Source organism: Lepisma saccharinum, chromosome 1 (genome assembly GCF_977018435.1).
Source record: "Lepisma saccharinum chromosome 1, izLepSacc3.1, whole genome shotgun sequence".
NCBI lineage: Eukaryota > Metazoa > Arthropoda > Insecta > Zygentoma > Lepismatidae > Lepisma > Lepisma saccharinum.
The window spans coordinates 82,414,903-82,437,049 of NC_139229.1; the positions used below are offsets into that span (position 1 = coordinate 82,414,903).

At 38.6% G+C, this 22,147-nt stretch overlaps 1 protein-coding gene across 1 annotated transcript; it reads right to left on the reverse strand.

Moving 5' to 3' along the window:
* Positions 1 to 12: 12 nt before the first annotated feature.
* On the reverse strand, positions 13 to 11,100 carry LOC145997109 (cytochrome P450 4C1-like). Its single transcript, XM_083133736.1, has 10 exons — positions 11,010 to 11,100; positions 8,932 to 9,117; positions 7,811 to 7,880; positions 7,096 to 7,222; positions 6,413 to 6,491; positions 5,900 to 6,006; positions 5,552 to 5,620; positions 3,823 to 3,991; positions 2,266 to 2,445; positions 13 to 601 (listed from the first exon to the last, which is right to left on the reverse strand). The coding sequence occupies exons 2-10, from the start codon at positions 9,047 to 9,049 to the stop codon at positions 408 to 410; spliced, it is 1,113 nt and encodes a 370-aa protein (XP_082989862.1). The 5' UTR covers positions 9,050 to 9,117; positions 11,010 to 11,100; the 3' UTR covers positions 13 to 407.
* Positions 11,101 to 22,147: the final 11,047 nt, after the last annotated feature.

Consider the following 22,147-nt stretch of genomic DNA (forward strand, 5'->3'; position numbering starts at 1 on the left):
GTAACTTTTTTAAATTTCAGAGTGCGTACAGTTCTGAAAATCATACTTCAAACACTCACCTGTTTTTCTTGTTACGTTTGCCAAGGTAACACACTTTTATGAAATACAATTTTTTTGAACCTCATTGAGTGGCAATTCTATAGGAAATAGTGTTTATGGAATTTCCCCTTGACTCAAAATACATGGAAGGCTCGTGCAAATTAGCAACTAACGTAAAAATTATTTGAATTGCATTTATGTAGAAGTGAAACAATTTTAACTAACGAGAACTTAACTGAAAATGATCATAAAATTGGCAACGGCACAGAAACCGGTGGGATAGATATATGAACGCAAAAACTCAAAATTGCCTTTTGTCCCTCACGCGAAAGCGTGTGCACTTTACCATTTTTAGTCGCGTAATTGTATTATTCATCCGTACCAGAAAGATGCAGTCGATCCCACTTTCTTGCCGACAACTTGACGAGAATTCCGCCTTTCGGTCGGAGAACCAGTTCCGGGTTCAGCTGGACGTGGTTCTTCTCCTGCGCAGACTCCATGCGGAAGTTCCTCAGGACGCTCGAGATCACGGTCTTCAGCTCCATCATGGCGAACTTTTGACCTGCAGAGAAGCATGGAAATGTATATGTCACCGTGAAACACTTTGTTCACCCTTGCTGTAAACTTTGAATCGGTTGTTACCCTTCAAGAGCTCGTTAAAGAAAGAAGTAAACGTTAAAAGTGGGAAGGACAACCTACCACCGGGGCTAACAGGAGTGTCCATCCCCCAATGGCACGTCTCCTTCAGATCATGGCATAATCCGCATAAAGTATTTAATTACCACACCGAGCGGGCTGTAGCCCGTCGTAAAATAGTAGCCCCGTCTAGTTCGCTACACTTTTTGACCATAGGTGTAGTGCAAGTGTATCCCGGTGTCAGGCTGGTGCAAGGAAATAACGTTCAACCAAGTAGACGTTAAGAGGTGTTCAAGTTCAGAAGATTCAACAAATGTCTGTCTGCTGCTTTAAACGTTCTTGATTATACCGCGTTTGGTAGAACCTGTCCCGTTTCCCGCGCTAAGGATCGCTCGACAGTTTCGGTGCCAATGAGAAACGAGGAAAAAATCGTCTGCTGAGCAGCGAGGAGCGAATGGAAGCCAGAAGAGAGGCGCTTACGTAGGCGCTGTTCCGACGTTGCGTATTTTAATTGGCTGCCTGGCTTTGACTTTCCCCAGCACGGAGAGAAGCCAGCGATCGCCTAGCGCGGGAACCGGGACAGGTTGTAACAAACGCGGTATAGTTAGCACGCACCACGTGATCATACACCACACACCACATTGTAGTACAAACTGTGTGGACACTAAATATACTCCTTGGCACCAAATCAACGAAGTAGACAAGGCTAATGTTAGGCCACCCCTTTCTACTCACTTAAATAGTCTGCAAGAGAAGTTTTCAAAGAGCGGCAATAAGCATTTTAATACGACGGTTAGTTTGTACACGCACATACAGAGCGAAAGGGATAAAATACAAAATACACAGAAAGAGAGGGGAAGAAAAGAGAAATAACAAATGCAAACAGAGCGAGAGAAGAGAGTAGAAGAGAAAATAGAAAGAAGAAATGAAAGCGCGAAAGAGAGAAAAGAGGGAAGCATAGAAAAAGATAACTGAAGAAGAAAGAAAATGAGATAAACGAGAGAGAAAAGGAAAGGCGAAAGAGAGGAAAGGGGGAAGGAAACGGAAAAAAGATAAACGAGAGAGAGAAAGGAAAAGAGGTAAATGAGAAAAGAAAGAGAGAAAAGGGAAAACAGAAAGAGAGAGTGAAAGAAACAAAGAGAGCTATAGGAGAGATAAAAAAACGGTCAGAAAAAGAGGAGGAATCCCGCGTCCACAGAATCAACATCCATCTGAAGATATTTTGTTCACCCAAAGGAAATTCCCTGGTGACGGAAATTCGAAGGTGTCTGAGTGAAAATGTGTTTCAATTGCATGGGATTCTTGTTTGGTTGTTGTGACTTCAGAAGTTACAAAACATGGCCTTCAGTTTTTGCGTTACTCCAACATCAGAATTTTCCATCTGAATGAAGAAGTAAATTATAAATACTGGAAAATCTTAAGTCAATATTTGCTACCACGGATGTGGCTTGGATTTAAATATTAGTGATGTGTTGAACATATCACCGACACGAAAACTTCATTATCAACTGAAAATTGCGTGATTTAAGACTTACTCATTTGTGAAATTTCGTGACAATAGTGTAAATGTATTTATGGATCTGACTGTACCTATGCAGTTCCTTGGTCCAGCGCTGAAGGGAATGTAGGAATACGGGTGTCGACCTTGGACCCGCTCGGGTAGAAAGTGATCAGGGTTGAATTCCTCCGGGTTTGGAAAGATATCTGAGTTACGATGGACGCAGAATATCGGAATGGCGATTATCCCTCCGGCGGAAACAGTGTATGGCCCTGCAATAAAAGAAAACGAGAAAGTGCTATACAAGATACTCGGTTGATGTAGATTGTTGAGCAAAAATTGAGAAAAAAATTATGAAGACGATTATTATTATTATTTTCAATGATTTTCGATCTTTTTACATTACTTTCCTACCTTCGGACGTTATAACGACGAGACGATGCGATGAAGCACATGAGAATTTAGATACAAAAAATATATTTTGTTATTACTTCATTACAAATTAAAATTATATTAAAGTGGAAATAAAAAATAGGCTTAATTCAGGAAATGCATGTTACTTCTCTCTTCATAAACTTTTGTCTTCTCGTCTAATAACTAAAAAAACTAAAAGTTAAAATATACAAAACAGTAATTTTGCGTGTAGTATTATAGGTGTGAAACTTGGTACCTTACATTGAAAGAGGAACATAAATTGAGAGTATTTGAAAATAAGATCCTTAGGAAAATATTTGGACCTAAATGGGATGAGGAGACAGGTGAGTGGAGAAGGTTACATAATTTAGAACTGCATCATTTGTATTCATGTCCAGATATTATTAGAATGATTAAATCAAGAAGACTTAGGTGGGCAGGCCATGTGGCACGAATGGGAGAGGAAAGAGGAGTACACAGGGAAACCTGATGGTAAGAGACCTGTAGGAAGGCTAAGACGAAGATGGAGGGACAACGTTGAGATGGACCTAAAGGAAATCGGTAGGGATGGAAAAGAGTATATAGATCTTGCTCAAGATAGGCAAGAAACTTCGGGTTTAGGAAGGCTAGAGAGTTAGTTAGTTAGTTAATACTTTGAACTCCTGTGCAAGAAATAATGAACAAATAGTAATTTAACAACTAGTTCTGATGAAAAAGTTATCTATAACATAGGAATGTCAGTCCTAAACTATTATAAAAATCCTTTTAAATTCCACAAATATGCCCATTAAATTGAATTATCCTCTTTTTAACATTTTTATTAACCTACTTATTATTTATAATTATTAATTATTACATTTATAGCAAAACTTTTCGTGGGAGTGAGGCCAGCACTCGGTAGGTAGGTCCTTGCCCTCACGGGCTGTTGCGCCACGGGTTATTATATATTTTTATTATTTAATAAAACATTACATTTTTATAACACAATAAAATCTAATATTACAAAGAGTAAAACCTGATAATGATCACAAGCCTATTTTCATCATTTGATCCAACATCATCAATTACAAACTGAATTGAGAACTTACTTAGGACTACTATTAATTACTGCCCCTTTCTAATACAATCACGAACCTCTTTCCTATACAACCTAATAACATCAAAGTTACATGAACAATTTAAAATATTTATTTGGATATTTAACCTCCTCTTATTGCGAGAGTGAAGCTGCTTACCAAACGCGATGTCCCCTCGTATCTTCCTGGCGATCGTAGGGACGCTGGGGTACAGCCTCAGGGTCTCCTTGATGCACTGCTCCAAGTACTTCATCTTCGAGAGATCTGCGAACGTCGTCTGGCGATCGGAACCCTCAAAAATGTTGCACAACTCCTCCGCAACTTTTTCCTGTAATGACGCAAGGCTCTATCCTTCAGGTAGTCAAACATACATACGTAAGCAAGTTAATTCGTACAAAGACCGGGAATGTAATAATTGCTGCCCCAAGTACCATTTCTGAACTTAATCATCTGCCAATACCTCAGTAACGGTTACTTTCCACGAAATGTACTTGCTTGCATAGGCGTGCGCACGGGGGATAGGGAGGGGGCAATTGCCCTCCTAATCATGGACGTCGGTAATTTTTTTTCCCACGGAGGGGAAAGAAAGATATTTTTCCATAGGGCAAATTATCCTGATAATAGTGTTGCCCGCTCAAAGAACACCACTTTGAATTTGAAATTATCACATTCATGCATCTCCATTATAATAATTAATGTAAATGAGTGTGACTGAAATGAAATTATACGTGTGAAATATATACTTTAGGTTGACATTCGTTTTCTAAGGGCGAGGTGTGGCCATTCTTGACAACCTTCCAGACGTCCATGTCCCTATATTATTTATTATACTTTCACCTAGGAATTTAGGGTAGTGGAATCTTATCGTCGTTATTAAACGATATTATACTCTTAAAGAAAATTAAATTTCAAGCCGATGAAAGTTTAAAACAACTGGGGGGTGCATTATTTCACATGTAATTGAACTTCGTTCTCTGGCAAATTTCTTGTTATTAACAGTCTCACATGCTTTATTCGTCAGTTATGCCACTTCTATGTTGCTGCATTTAATATATATATATATATATATATATATATATATATATATATATATATATATATATATATATATATATCAATACAATAAAACTAAAACAATGAGATGAAATGAGAGTTATCTTTTCCGACTGAACTTTCATCAAGGTTTTTGCCCCCCGCCCCTCCCCCCTAATCGAAGGGTCTGCGTACGCCTATGCTTGCTTGATCTGTTATTATCAACTACAATAATGTCGCCGGTGTTGGCAGATGATAGTGAAAATACTGTACTTGAAAAGCAAAACAACAAAAAACAAAAAAAATATGTCTTAAGTAAGATTTTTTTTTCTTACAACAGAGGTGCAGTTACCGTTCCACTCTCGATTGAACCTCTCCTGCTATAGTAGCCTACATATTAATATTGCTTGCACTTCCTGTACAAACTGGTGTGTTTCCGAAGGACTAATTTTTCTACATTACATAGTGGTACTTTGTAATCCTATTTAATAAATTTCGGCCTGGAAAAAGCAACAGAATCAATACGACTCATTAACTTCGATGCGAGGATACAAACTTACCTTTGTAAGGAAGCTTTCAGACCAAAGCGACACGGGACAAGCGAAAACCTACATGTTCCGCTTGGAAGCGAACCCTTAGTAATCAATGCAACGTGTCACGTGTCGCTTTCGTGTATCTCAAAGAGGGCCGTCTTCTCAATGGCGTGTTGCCTCGGTCTGTTGGTAGCGGCGTATATGTGCGGTGAATCCTTGTTTACAGCATTGTCGCTTGTAACTTCGGTGCGAAACCCCCGTGTCGCTTGTCCCCTGTCGACTGTCGCTTCGGTCTGAAAGCTCTCTATTTAAAACTGGCTTACTTGAATCTCGTGGTGGCATCCCAGCATAAGGAGGCACCAGTTGATGGCTGACGTGGTTGTGTCGTGACCCTGAAACGAAGAGTGTATTATTATAATGTATTGTAGAATACTTATCTTCTCCAAGTTTTACATAAATTACTATTAGCCCTTTGTTAAGGTTTATTATTTATTAGAGTTATTAGAATGATCAGTTTTCAGTTTACTAATCTCGTTCATTTCCCTTGCTCTGTCAATCGTTATCCACCCATTATATGTCCGACGAGCTACATATATGAGTGATGAAAATGAAGATTATTTTCCTACAAACAAATATCATATCGTGTATCTAGATACAATATCACTTCGTACCTCAAACATGAACGTATCGACCTCCTCCCGTATCTCTTCCTCTGAAAGCAGGGCCCCGTCCTCAGAGGCATCCAACAGAAGGTCCAGGAAAGCCAAGCGCTTTTTACCTGGAAAAAGACAATGGTTCACAGAGGAATATTGATCTTCTTGATTAAATGAGTATTTAAAAAAAAAAATACTTCGGCTGTTTTTGGCCGATGATGTAAGGTGATGAGATGAACACACATGGACATGCCACAAGACATGCACCACAGAGGATTATTCTGGTTGTGGGTTCAGGCACCAGAGCCTCGTTAGTCGGCAAGAAAGCAGTCCAGGGTGGTACTGCGTGACATTTGAGAGCGCATGTACACCCAGTTTAGAGAAAGAGATGTGCATATGTGTACATATTGTTGTCATTCTTATGAGTTGGCCGAATGTGTGCTCTCTATGAAAGGTTTTGTAGTTAATGTCATCATAACATATTGAATATACGTGGTTATGGAAGCAAACAAGCATGTTAGGCGCACGTACCTCCTGACACATCGTTGTCACTTGCTTCTTGTTTTTGTTCCGCAACAATCTTCATATTCCGCCTCCTTTCCTTTATTACCTATAATGAAACGAAACGCTATACTTTATGTCAATGAACCATGACTAAGAGAAACGCATTGCTACAGTAAGGAGAAACTCGCCGTTGTTAAAAACTTGCAATTTATCCTGAAAATAAACCGTTTTCGTGAAGAGCACTGCCTCTTGATTTTTACTATTATGTTACCTGTATTGTCTGCCAAAAAGTATCATAAATTATAAAAATTATATTTTGTGTTTTAATGATTCAAGCTATTTTTCCTTCATTCAAGCATAGGCTATAACGTTCAAGAATTTTAATATAATTGTCTTACGCCAAAGTTTTCTGTTTCAACTGAATACATTTTGCAATTCTTACTCCTGTGCAAAGTACTATGAGTGAATTACAATGTTTTACGTATGGTATTGTTCAATGTCCAAAATTAATACCTTAACAATAATCTCAATATATTCTGCAAGACAAATATTGTCAATGATTTTAAATGAACACTTTTATGATTCAACTTTGTAGTTGTAACTCTGAAAGTAGAAGGAGAGGAAATTTATTAATCTCAGCTTTTCTGTCACGTTTCGTCGTGCGGTTTCTGCTACCCTTTCCTTGTTGGTAAGAACTCTGATTGCCTTACCTGCTTGGAGAAGCCGTGGAGAATTTCCAGGCATTTCCCCTGTCTCTTCCCCAGGGAGCTTCGGTAGAATATCCAGGAGAAGAATAGCCATGGCTGGAAAATCCGGTCCTGGACAATGTTGCTCATCCTGGAAAAGTAATTTCATAAAAATGCAAATAAATAATCCATTCCAATAAATACGCTCGAAAAAGTAAGCGATATAGGAGAACTAAAAATAGAATGTTGAAACGTTTTACATTTGCAAATCCATTATTGCTGACCTTCGTGGCGTAGTGGTTAGCACAGCGCACTACGACGCCAAGGGTCTCGGGCTGGAATCCCGGCCTGGGCATGGATATTCTTTGTGAGTGTCCCTTCATAAATTTCATCATATCACTCATCCTCATCTTCGCGATTAGCCAAAAGTAGCAGAAATGCAAAGTGAAATAAACCGAATCAATAAACAACCATTCATCCTCAGTATCGCGATTAGCCAAAAGTGACGGAAAAACGACGCCTAATAACGATATCAATTTAAATCAAAATCAAAGTAAAACCATAATACATTTTAGGAATGAACTTGATTTACAAACAGTGTGGAATTTTAATCAATGGTTCTTGTGCTTAGTTCAGTAACAAGTGCAGGTCAGTTCCAAATTCTTATTACATTCAATATGCCATAATCTATATGTGTTGATCCAAGTTAAAGTTGTCAAGTTCTAAGAGAAGTACTTACTCATACACTGCAGAGACATACTCGGATTCTCCGTCTGTCTGAGCACTCACGGATGTCCCCATGGCACTTTCTGAAAGCACAGCGAAAGACTAGTCAATCAAACAATCGTTATCATCTTCTAATTTTACCTAACGTCGCTAACGACGCTTTTCTACATGTAGGGTAATCGCGAAGACAATTAAATGAAGAAGACTTAGGTGGACAGACCACGTGGCACGAATGGGAGAGGAAAGAAGAGTTTACAGGATTATTATTGGAAAACCTGATGGTAAGAGACCTGTAGGAAGGTCAAGACGAAAATAAGAGATAACGTTGAGATGGACCTAAAGGAAATCGGTAAGGATGGAAAAGATTGGATTGACCTTGCCCAGGATAGGGACAGATGGAAAACTTGTGTTGCTGCAGCCGTGACAGTTCTTGAATTCGGACAGTTCGGAAAAGTCTTGGGTCAAACGTTCAAAGTGCTCATCCAGCAAGGCAGAGGGAACAATAAAAAATAAAACCTCTATTCATCACCGTAATAAGTTATAAAGGAAATTTATAATACATAAAACTCAATTTTAAACACATTATAATAAAAAAAAATAATTTTTATAGGAACCTATTGCGGTTTCATTCTGAAATTTTGCAAGCAAATGGTGAATTGATGTCTTTAAAACATACACTAAAATAAATTAAAAGTGGTGTTTTTGAAATTTTCAATCTTTTTTTTAGTTGTTTAAAAATCACAAAATTCTAATACCACGGTCATGTTGCATTTCAAATTAAAGTTCATTAAAAACAGAGGAGAATGACACCAATTTAAGCTCTTTAGGTCATATAGATTTTGATCTACAGCTGTTTAAAGATTTCAAAATGTTGCAAAATTTTAGGATTTTTGCTTTTTTGAAAGTCAATATCTGCCCCCAAAATCTGAAGTTTGGCAGATTTTGTCTTCTATATAGGTACAATGAATAGACAAAAAAAATCTTAATTGTATTTTTTAATTGGTTGATTTGAGCCATTAACACGTCATAACAACCGAATTTCATATGTGCTGTGTGAAGAAAGAACTCGCTAGCTTTTCTAAATTATCTAACTTTACTGTTACACCGAGATGACTGCTTGTGTCCGATACCCACCACACATTATGTCTAGTGCGCAGTGTGAAAGGAAGGGGGAAATGTTGAAAGCTTCCGACCCCGCTTTGGTCCTCAGTTTCTCCACCAGAATGTCGCTGTTTCTGACCATGGTTCTCATGAAGTCGTGAAGGATTTTGAAGTGGAAAGCCGGCGTCAGGATCTTCCTGTGGAGGTGCCATTTGGACCCTGGGAATAATGGAGCAAGGAAATGCAAATCCCTTTGAACAATGGAATACAAGAATTCAAATCGAAGTTTCCATAAATTATTGGAAAACTACATTTTTAAGAAGTTCAACGTTGTATTTGAGCTACGCAAGAAGCCACTGTAGACTTGAAAACCTTGAGTAACAACTTCTTATACCGAGTGGGATAGCTTCAACGCCATCAACAGAAGATTTATTTATTTCTAATGCACTAGCCTAGAGTGGTAATCTTGAGTAATTAACATTAGTTACAGTAAATTAGTATAGGTATTCCGGAGCAAATTTTGCGTAAGATATCTGTCCAATTAGGTCTAAATGAAGAATATAATTTTGGAATAACCTGCAAAATATTTATTATTATCATTGAATTACTTTTGTTCTATACACTCTCTTACATACATACCTGATATAAATTATATATGTAGGCCTACTAAAAATTAACACATTAAACATTATACATTTTTTTGCTTAAGTTTACATTTAAGTGTTTCTATATTTTATATTATTTTTTGTATTTGTAACAACACTTTATTTTGCATCATGTTGTAACAGCGGCCTTAGAGATCGAAATACACCTACTTTAACAAAGAAAATGTATTATTTTTATTATATATAATATATACACATCTTTTTGTAACTTAATTTATGTACGCAATGAATATAAGTTTCTCAAACTTTTGACAATATACTTCCGCTATTTTATCTACAGTCCTCCTCCGTAGTCGAGCGGGTTAAGGCGTTCACTCGTCTTGAGATCGTTCGCTGCGGGACGGCGTAAGTTCGAATCCGGCTCTGGTCGGAATTTATTCGGCCTACGTATAGGGCCGGTCGGTGGCAACCCACCATCGTGAGGAAATTGGGGAGCTCCGACAGAGTGAGCGGTAACCCGGTCGAGAAAACCTACAACGGCTGGGGGTTTGTCGGGCTGACCACCCGACACCCCAATACTGGTCTAAGATCTCCACGCTATAACAGGTGACGGAGGAACAGTGTGGGAGGGAGACCAGCAGTCGGTAGGTAAGCCAAGGCCCTCTCAAGGGCTGTGGGTTATTATTTTATCTACAACTAGCTAGATATTACCCGGCGTTGCCCGGTTATTTATTTATCCCAATCTTCTATTAGACAGGAAAATAATGAATTCTAACTATAGTGTTAATTTTATTTACAGGTATTTAAAAGTATAAGTATAGTATACAAATTATAAAGTAAAATCTTTTACAAATTCACTATAATATTAATTTAACTCAAAACTTGATTATAAACAAAAATTTTAGTTTCACCTCCAGAAGCAAGAATAAATAAATTGAACGGCATTGGGAGTGTCACTATTCATCTTAGCGACCCCGAAATCTATGGATTCCACACTAATATCGGTCGTTTTCGATTATTTTTACATGTCACCCCTTCATACCCCCACCCCTAGGGTACCGGGGTGTCTTACCCCCCACAGTATTTCTTTCCAGATTGTAAGTCATATATGTACCAAGTTTGGTTGAAATTGCTCCAGGCGTTCGAGAGTTATGCTGCAACAAACATACATACATACATACATTTTCATATATAGAGAAGATGTACAGTACAACCTTCTTAAAAATTCGAAATTAAAATTATAATTGATGTTTTATATTACTTGCAATACCTTAGTCAAAGCAGTACTACTGTATTTTGCACTTATTTTGATTTTCATCTTCAAATATTGCAACGAACTGCTGTTATATTAATTGTACGAGTAATATCCAGTCCCTGACTGTACATAACCTCTGGTAAGTGTTCTAAGTTTTCTGGGAAGAGTCTTCCAATATGTATATATAGTGTGTTACCTCACCAACTTTCACAGCTTTCCTAAACGAAGTTTTTCTACCTGACGTCCCTCACCTGTGCTTGTGAGGAGCCCTTTACCCAACCAGTCCTGTAAATACTCGTAGGCGAAACTCTTGGGAAGGTGCGCAGGGTCGCTGCTGCTCAGGATGACCTACGAAAGTAATGCTTTGCTAAAATAATTATCATTAGGGTATCTTGAGACTTTCTTCGTGACAAATGATACGAGATCTTTAGAAACCTATTGACAATATGGCTGGTCGATATCTCATAAAAATATCTTCATTGAAGTCTAATTTGTCTTTAAAGTGAACCAAAAGATGAAAAATATTAAATTTGTTTTCTTATTTTGAGTCTTTTTTTTTCGGGGGGAAGCTACTCGCAACCATGAAGATTTGTGTTTTGTAAGTGTGGGAGTCGCTACTACAGGGTGTATCATAATTAATAGCGCATACTGACACAGTTGAAAGTACACGATAATAGTAGCAAAAAAGTCTCAGTAAACATGGGTCTGCAAACGAGCCGTTTTCGAGATAATCGCGAATGTGTGATTACAAGCCGCCACTGACTTCATTGTTTGTAAACGTCGTCCTAGTTGGTAAAATGCTAATAATACAGTAAGAAAAGTCATTGGAGATCTCTGCTTTTATTGAACATTGTACTTACTTTAACAAGGAATACAGCACTACGTTAGTATCGTACAATTACTGTACACTCGTACCTGTTAAAGGAGATGTTCAAAGTGTTCATACTCTTCGTTGCTGTACGGCTCCATTTTCACTACGCAGTACAGCACAACTGACGTTACTCCCGCAGTACGATTAGACTGTGTACTGATTGTATCCATCCTGTTTGATTACAACGCCACCTCTCAGCAGGGAGTCGTAACGTAACGAAATGGAACGGTATTTTCAATTACGGTTTCCGTTACGTTACAACCAGAAACAGAATAACTTTTTTCGTGAACAGAAACGTTACCTCAGGTATATGAACATTACGTTACAGGTGTGCATAACGGTACCGAACCATAACTGATCTTTAAAGAAGTAGGTCTTCACGTGACACTTTAACGTTACATCCATTGCCGGCAACCAGTAACGTTACAGGGTAAGAAAGAGGTTCGTCACGTATTGACTAGTAACTTTAGTGTGTGTGGAAAGTGATAGTAACGTTACAATTAACCAGTAACTTAATTGAGGTCACTACTGAAAAAACGTTACACTCCTTTTTTCAAAGCAACAACGTTATTTATAGCTGGTATCATACAGACGTTCCGATGTGCAATACCGTGTCCGATGCCGTGTTCCGGAGAGAATAACATAGGTCTCTCGTATAATTGTGCTCGTTACTTTTGTAACGTTACAGTTCTTTTCCTCCACAAAAGTCTGTTTCGAAAAAGTGATACACATATCCGTTACGAATAGCAAATACCGTTATCGAAGGCGTTTTCGAAGAAGTCTCATAATTGTTTGATTTTGATTTGCTTTATTTGACTTCGCTTTTTTTTTGCCACTTTTGGCTAATTCTCGAAGATGGAGATTGGTGATAACAATATGAAATTGATGAATGCACACTCACAAACATCCACGCCCAGGCCGGGATTCGGACCCGGGACCCGTAGCGTTCTCATAATTGTGATCGGCAGCATAGTAACATTACAATATTTTGACACCTTGAAAGTCATTAAGTTATAATACGTATTTTCGTTTTGGATGTCAGTGAAAACATTAAATTGTAAAACAAAACGTTTCATTCGGCGTGACAGAATTCTGGTTATCGGAATTTACTGACTAACTATGTATTTATCACAAATATATTTCTTTTCTGCATACTTAATCACTTTACGTGAATTTGTTCTAATTTGAATATCTATGCAAGATGAATTTTAACATGTGCGTTCACTTTATACAATAGGAAAACAAACGTTTGTTGAAGGAAAACGTTTCTATCTATCTATCTATCTCTCGCTCTCGGTTTACATGTGTTACATCAATTAAAAAAAAATACATCATGTTTTTCGATGAGAATGATTCGTTCTTAGATTAAAATGCTGAAGGACGAAACATAAAGGACCAACCATGGTCGAGCCAAAAAGTCATCCGTGCCACGCGTTCGTCCACATAAGCGAGAGGCAAGCTTTTTCCTATCGGAAGACGAAAAATAATTGCTTGCTGCGCGACCTTGAGAAGGCGAACCGAACTGATAGCAGCAGCACCACGCAAATCGGAAAATCTGAAACTTTGTACACGTGACCTTCGATCACGAAGCATCCGAGTAGACAACGCCCTGAGGCGATATGAAAGGCACTTTTAGCCAGTGGCGGCCGGCGGGTACTGTCAACGTGATCAAGAAATCGAAGAAAAAAAACCTCCGCAATGCCTTGGCCCCCCTCCTTGAGGTTGCCCCACTGGCCAAGATGTATATCCTTGTTTGGTAACGTGGAAAACAGTGTGTTTAAGTAATAACACACTAATACGATTCATCTTCACTCACTAACCTATCTTTAAACACTACAGGACACTTCACTAAAAACACAATTACAAGAGGAAGGGAAAGCAAATCTTCTCACCTTCTCCTCCCCCATGCACACGTATTCCAACTGGACGTTGAAAATATTCTACATTTGATGTAAAAAGAAATTGTCGAAATGCCAAAGGAATTTTTACTTTTATATTTTTAAAAAGTCTGGATGGCCCTCTAGGCGCATCTATCTATTATCAAAATGTTCATTTAACTTCGGAAAAATACTAGGTTCGTTTCTCCAAATGTTGGCAGAAAAGTAGATAGTACCTTTTTCACGAATTACTTCCCCAACGGGTCGTACAAATCCGTCGTATTTAGCGACTTATCTCTGAAGATGGCAACGGTGTCAACACTGAGAAAGTTCCCTCGCTGTGCTAAACGGGCACGGCTGGTGTCTTATGGGCTAACCCCATTGGCTAACACCACCCCCTGCCACCTTCTTCCCGGCTTATGGTGCAAAGGTTACTCGCTGAGACTTCACCAACCCTCTGCACGCGTTTCAACTTGGTTAGGCCAGCTCTTGGGTGGCGCCGACCGCTGCCTCGCCGAGGATACGAAACAGCTGGCGATGCAGTGAGGAGGTTGGGGCGGTTCATATCTAGTCTGTGGTTGGGGCGGTCGTCACGTCAGCTTGACCGATTGAAAGATTCGAATCTCATTGTCTGTAAACTATCAATGTATTAATTTAACAATACTTGGGCTAGGGGCTAGGTATGCATTTCTTCTGAGGGTAGTGCCATGGCACGGCGGCTCTCCCCCTTGAGCCGCCGCTGCTTTTAGCAAGTAGAAAATACGTATAAAGGATGGAATTTGTGTACGAAACAAATGAAACCGCGTTTGCGCAACTGGTCTGTAGCTAGACAGGGCCTTTGGACTCTGAAGTAGGCAACAATTGTATGGAGAGTGATTCTCAAAACTAAGCGAATAAAAGGACAGTACACGTATTTTACAAGGGCCCTCATCTGCTTACAATTTTGAAAATTACTTTCAGTAATTCGTGCCTTTTTGGACAGGAGATGAATTAAACTTTTTGGTGTAGAAACAGACAGAGCGCCTACCACGTTTGAAAGAAGAGCATAGGCAGACATTAAAGTAATTTTCAAGAATGTAAGAACGACAGTCGACATGGACATTGAGCAACGTGTGACTGAGAAATACAATCGGAACAAAGGACAAGATTCTTCAAGAAACAGTAATTTTATAAAACTTCCTATCATTAACTAAGTTCATCCTTTTATCCTCTTTTGTTTCTTCTACTTTTGTATTGTTCTTGTATCGCTTTTCTGCCACTTGTAGATAATCGCGACTATGAACATTAATGATGATCATATTAAATCTATGAAGGGATGGTTACCAAAGAAAACGCTCATGCCCAGGTGTCTACTCGAACTTGAAATGTTTGGTAGAGAGTTTATGAGTGGATCACTCAACGACTTCGGCTTCGAGGATACTGTTTCAGTTGCAACATGCAGTATAATTACGTTTCTACTACTCTCAATTGACCCAAGCATGTGGTATGTGTCCTTCATTTTACTTAAAAAGCCCCCTTGATACATGAGATACTGCAAATAATTTCAGGCATGCCGTCGAATTCACATTGCCTGGCACTTTTTTTAAACTAAGTAATGAAGTGACGTGTATATTCATATTACGACTAGCTCGAACTAAAAACTCTTGTGGAATACTGTGTATATGTTATCCTTGTTGAAGTGAGGAACTTCATATTTTGCTAAGAAAATATGTATGAAAAAATATGTTTGTAGCTACTAGAAGAATTCAAATTATTATGATGGAATTTCAACTTGCGTATACTCTTCATATAACGTGGTATATAGTTATCGCAGACGAGGTCTTGTTTCGCAGTCAATTTATTTTTAGTTGAGGAACTCGAGAGTAAGTTGCAAATATTTAATGACCCACGTTGTGGTGTGCTGTTCGATTAAGCAGAATTGGAGTGAGAGAAATCATTCAACACGTCAATTTGTAACTGTGAATGCAAGTTTTCTTTGATTTAGCGGGAAATCAGTCTGCTATTGTTGTAAGTAATAAATGGAAACATATACATTTTCTGCTCGAGTAGGAATCCACAGGCGTTATCCAATCAATCAGTTTCTGTGTTTGAAACTTCTGTCTAGGAAAGCTACATAAAATTTGCTTTTAATAACAGCAGCTTCAAAATAACCTATCCATTCTTGTCATGCCAAGTAATGTTTGATTTTGATTTGTTATATTTAACTTTGGTTTTCTGCCACTTTTGGCTAATCGCGAAGACGAGGATGGGTGATGAAATTACAAAATTGACGAAAGGACATCACAAAGAAAAATGAAAATGATGCATAGGCTGGGATACGAACTCGGGACCTGTGGCGTCGTATTGCGATGTGCTAACCGCTCCGCCACGGAGGTCTGCAAAGTTGTATTTGACCATTGTACATTGTTAATGAAATAAAAACATTACATATACAGTGGCTCACATTAGTAACCGAAACGTAGCATTTTGTTTCATTTCTTCACAATATTTCACAATTAACAACATGTACATAAATATAATCCATTGTGAAATATTTATACGCATTTATTAAAGCTATATTCCCTGTTACGTTTTTCTTTTTTTTTTTAATTTTGGGTGTTTCAGCACTTAGGCTATTTTGCACCCGCCACGTTATACTGGGTCCAGCCCCTTACCACAACAAATAACATAACTGTAAGGTCGCATAACTGAAATATGAAAATATTCTGACTTAGGTTAAAAGCTGAGGCTGTAAAGGGGCACTCAGCACACATGACAAAAAGCAGGAGAACATACAGAATTATACTGGCCAGTCGCCAGAGACTTGTTAGTCAGCAAAAGGCAGCCCAGGGTGTACTACGTGGAACTGATTTTGACGATTGGGTGTATGTACTGCGTGGAAGGTCACCCCTTACACCCCTGTTACGTTTTCAAATCTGAAATTAGTTATTTATATTTGGGTGTGAAAAAAAAGATCACTTTAATATTCAGACAAATCTTGAAAGCCTTCTGTTACTGTTACATAGTTTTTTACCGGTCAACTACAATGCGGGGAAAGAACAATTCATGCTACTTCCTGACTACATCTGTTATGAGTAACTGCATTGATCCCTGACTGAAGTACGAGAAAAATGGGTAACAAAACAAAAAAACAACATTTGACGAACGACAGCTTTTTATATTTGCCGTATCTAACCAAAGGGTGTCGGTACGTGCAAGGAAATTGAAAATGTTAAGTACATGTAAGCGTACCGTGGGTAACGCAATAAAACGTAATGAAAAGCAAAATGAGGTAAATTCCGTATCTCAGAAAATTCAACCAAGATAAATGGGAGAAAGAAATGAAGGAGCTTCGGTATGAAAAATCAAGACCCTTTCCTCACCCCCACCCCCTTCTCAAACCAAGGGCTCTGAAAGCAGCTGTGCAACTTGGAGCAGACATTGGAACTGCTTTACAGACGGGATAAAATGAAATGTACTTCCGTTTTCCTACCAACTCAGAAGCGAGTTGGAAACTCTTCATTGCTCCTGTATAGATAAGAAAGTGGGGGAGGGCAGTAGCAGACAAGGCCACCACGGAAACTTGTTTCCAGCAAGCTTTATGTTGGAGTCTTGGCAGTTTGTGGAAGGATTTTGTGTTCTGCCTTCCCCCCCTCCTCTCTCTCTTTGGATTGAAAAACAGGGTGCGACGATTATGCGATGAAATACGGTAATATATAACGATAAAGCTTTATTTGATTGAAGATGATGATAATAATAATAATAATAATAATAACCCGTGACGCAACGGTCCGTGAGGGCCACGTCCTACCTACCGACTGCCGGCTTCACTTCCACCTGCCGAGGTTGGAATTATGGGGTGACGCGTGGTTAACAAGACAAGTCTTCAGCTAATCTGTGGTCTTCAGTCTTTGCAGGTTTCCATGGCCGCGTCACGCTACTAATTTGTAGCTCCTCAATTTCCTCACGACGGTGGATGGCCACCAACCCCATACACAGGCCGAAATCTCAGAACCAGGGGTTCCGGGTTCGAATCCTGGCCTGGCCATGAATGTTTGATCTTTGCAAATTAGCCAAAAGTGGCACAAAAAGCGAAGTATAATAAAAGAAAATCAATCAATAAATTGTTTATTGTTGGTTGACGTGAATTGTTAATATGCCTAAACTATTAAAATACTCTAATATCAGGTTTTCTGTTGCAAATTATTATTTGAATTTTGAGGGCATCCATGACGAAGTGCTTTGCATACTGCTCTATGAAACCGGAGACCCTATGATCGATTGATTGATTGATTTGCTTTATTTTAATTCGCTTCTTGTGCCACTTTTGGCTAAACGCGACGATGAGGATGGTCGATGAAATGATGAAATTAATGAAGGGACACTCACAATGAACACCGAATGAACACAATGCCAAAGCCGGTGTTTAAGCAAGCTGTGCTAACCACTCTACCACGGAGGCCGGAATCCTTCTTAATGTATAGGAGAAATCGTTCTTTGACATCGAACTAAGAACAGTTAATATGCGTCACCTCGGAGTTATTATATTTTAAATTTCGAACAATCAATTGAGATTTATTCTTCACCATTATTTTGTCCACATCAAAACTTCCACACAATAAGATCAATTACACTAAGGACAACAGCATTAGAGTCTATGCTTTAAGGAATGATTAAGCACACAACGATGACGGAAAATAATTCACATGATTAAAGTGATGCATTACATCAGTGAAACATAAATTTTCGGTCATGAAGAAAGATTGAAAAACGCAGGGACACAATAATCGATGTGTTTATTTATTTTATTTCGCTTTTCTTCCACTTTTGGGTAATCACAAAGATAAGTATGAAAGGTGTGTTAAGATGAAATTTGTGAAAGGACAACTACAAACGTAAATGGATAGGACACAGTCCAAACCCCACAGACCATTATACTGACCTTATGTCATGACGCCAGATCCTCGTTAGTGTGCAAAATGCACTCCATGGTCACAATGACGTAAGCATTCGTAGAATTGATTTGTATATCATTCTTTCTTTTTTTCAGAAAAACGCGAGCTAAACTATTGCGCGTTCTGTGATATGTTCATTACTTCTCAGGAACACTCGCGGCCTTCAACCAGTTTTATCCTTAAACAAAATTGCGGGTTAGGATGTTAACAGATACTTCAAAGACAATATCCAAAAAATTACTTGTCACATACGCAGAATGTAAAACATTTTTATTTTCTCGTTTCTTCTACATCCTTGGGGAGTAAAGACGGCTGGAGCGTGGTGCTGGTCATATGACCTCCAAAATGTCCGAACTCGAGAATATGCGACACCCTACTGCCACAAACCCTTAAATGTGCCTTCATGGCACGGTTCTATACGCACGACGAACTTTACCTTACCTTTACTACTACTAAGTACTCATGCCCGGAATTTTTGTATTTTTGATCCCTCATTATGTCTCCATTGCTAACCTGTTTCATTTCCAGTCATGACAGCAATTAGTCGATGCAATAAAAATACGTCAAACTTAAAATGAAACAGGTGTCGGCGCGCGCACACACACACACACACACACAAACACAAACTCAAGGAGAGAGAGAAAGGCGGGGTTGGGGTGGGGGAGGAACACAAAATCCTTCCACAAACTGCCAAGACTCCAACAAGACGCTTTGCCGGAAACAAGTTTGCGTGCTGGCCTTGTCTGCTATTGCCCTCCCCCACTTTCTTATCTATACAGGAGCAATGAAGAGTTTCCAACTCGCTTCTGAGTTGGTAGGAAAACGGAAGTACATTTCATTTGATCCCGTCTGTACATCCGAAATGGTAATCTGGCGGTTAAGAAAGCAACGATGAGTATGAGCGACGAAATGGTGAAACTGATGAAGGGACAATCACAAAGAACACTCCTGCACAGGTCGGGATTCGAAACCGGAACCCCTGGCGTCGTAGCGTGCTGTGCCACTCTACCACGTAATATTTTTTATGTACTCATTTTTAGCTACTTCCTTTGTTCCTTATTTTATTAAGTGTATCCGAATATTAATGTTGCTGCTATGTAAAGTCCAACGTTCATAATTTAATATCTGACTAAATTGTATTTTTTCAAAATTGTTCCACTTTGTATCACACATCTACGATACCGAAGATATTTTTTTAAAAAAAATTCTAACGTTCCTTCATTTAAAATGTGTCTGACATGCCTTAAAATGAAAACGTCTTATCTGGCCAAATATTCGAGAGTCTACCTATTTAGCGAAGCGTTTTTCTGTTGTTTGCGACGTGAACAACGTAACGTCTCGAAGGTAGTGAAGTATAAAGACATTTGTAGACATGTGAGCACTTTTGTTATCATATTCACTGATTGTAAATGTCAAATGATGGGGAATTGCAGGATTACGCCTGTTTATTTGATGGAATTCTAAGTGAAAAAGAAGAGAGGAAATGGAGATATTAATACTAACATTTATTGAACGTTTTATCCTGGATGCGAACCCGGCTTCTTAAAGGTAAGTGATCTCACTTTGTATTTGTTGAATATGTATTTAGTGTACACATTTGTGCCTAATAAAGAAGTCCAAGAAAAATGTATTTTTTAGCTAATACGTTTTAGAATTATTATTTTTTTAAGTATTTGTAGGTGTGTTTTACAACAAAAGAGCATTTCGGTATCAAAGCAGAGGGACACAAGAAAGAAAATGCAAGGGCATTAAATGAAAACTCCTTAACTTCATTAGGGGTAACATCTGAAATAAATAAATCAATAAATAAATCTAAGCGTACATATGGTGAGACATGAATCCATAGGGACAAAAGTATATTTTTGGTGAAATGGATTAGAATCACTGCGTGCACCCTAGAAAGTTTGATAAAACACCTCAAGTGTTTTTCTTAAGAGAAGTGTAATACTACCAAATAGGACCTCTGGCAAGAAATCGCTAATAGGCGGTGTGTGCCAAACAAAGAAGACGACGACAACCTATCTCCAGTTCTCAAGGGCATTTAGTGGAATGAGTGATTATAAAGTTTTATTTTGGATTTGTTCAGTAATATGGTGCAGGCGATAATCGTTCAGGTGTGTATATGTATATGATTAATTGAATTAGGTTATTTTACTTACCTTTTTGTCATTTTAGTATATATATATACTAAAGCAAGATATATATATATATATATATATATATATATATATATATATATATATATATATATATATATCTTGCTTTAACCCACGGAAATAACTATTTCTGCTTCTGCATTTTTCAGCAGTGTACAAATACGCCACAAGCTGCTTCTACATGGAGCCAATCAGATTCGCAGGGTTCGATTTAAGGGAGGGGTAGGAGGTTAGAACTACATTTTACAGCGGAGGTAGATGAAGAAATTGGGATCCTTAAAACTAGCGTGAATGGGAATCTCGGTCTTTTACGATTGGTTACAATGGAAGGAGAAGGTTCTTCGCTATCCAAGGGAAGAAAGAGAAAAAATCCCGTTCGCATGTTTTTCTCCTTTGATTACATACGACGAGAATCTCACTGTCTTATTCCGGGCTGCGGAAAGAAAGTTGCGGTAAGTGCAATCTTCGGGCAGGTTGAAATGTTTCAGTTCTCGCCGTAAATTCCGTTATTTAGGATTTCAGGATGGGACTTATCTTAACTTGTCGAATCTCATAGCCGTCCTAGACCGAAGCCACCTTGATCGTGTTATTACTATTTAAACATCATAAGTGTTTTCTATCTTATAAGTTACATTCTTCCTCTCAATTGTTCTGCCAGTGAGGGTCAACGTAGAGAACGTGGTCTCGAAAAAGGAAACTGAAAACAGCTCGTCTAAATGTCGGAGAGCCTTAGTTTAGAGTGCAATGGGGTTATACGTCGTATAGAGCGACCACAACGCCGAAAAGTGTACGCACAGATTTTCCTTCTTCCATTCAGCTCTGGCCATAAGAAAGCATGCTTTACTGTGCCCCTCTCCTCCACGCGAGAGTACGGTGCACGCGAGCCGCGAATCTGCTCAGGTTTATATCCTTGTGGTCCCACAGTATTTTCTGTTCATTTCTGCAGGAATTCAATCTTATCATAAAAAACTAACTAAACTTTTTGCTCTGATTGTCGTGGATTAAAAAAATGTTAGGATGCAGGCGAAAGGAAATGGAAAATAATTAACGTTTGTAAATTACACGTAGGATTGTGCACGAGTGCACTCTTGCTCACACATCACATTCTGCTATGAGCCAGCGTATTTAAAGGTGCTTGAAGACTATGGGCAGATCTTTTCATGTCTGCAGGTTTGCCTTGGGAAAATTCAAATGCCTAGTTTCAATACATTAATTAATTTAACTTTATTTGGGATTCTATGAAATTATTTGCATGGAGGTGCATATAGAAACGTTCATTTCATCATGTTAACGTTTGAAAGCAACTGATATAGTCTGACCGTGGGCAATAGTTGCTTCGGCATTTCAAAACTCGGCTCCATATGCATGTGTGGGGGGTAGAGGAGTATTTTATTTCCTATTTCGGCAATTTTACGTAGCTTTCCTACCTCTTCAGTTATTTACTATGTTGAGGTTGAATAGATATTGGGACAAACTCAATGGTACGTCCATACCTTAGCCAGGGTTTCAAATAGCAGCTTAGCTGATCAGTCACGGAGCAGGCAACGACTT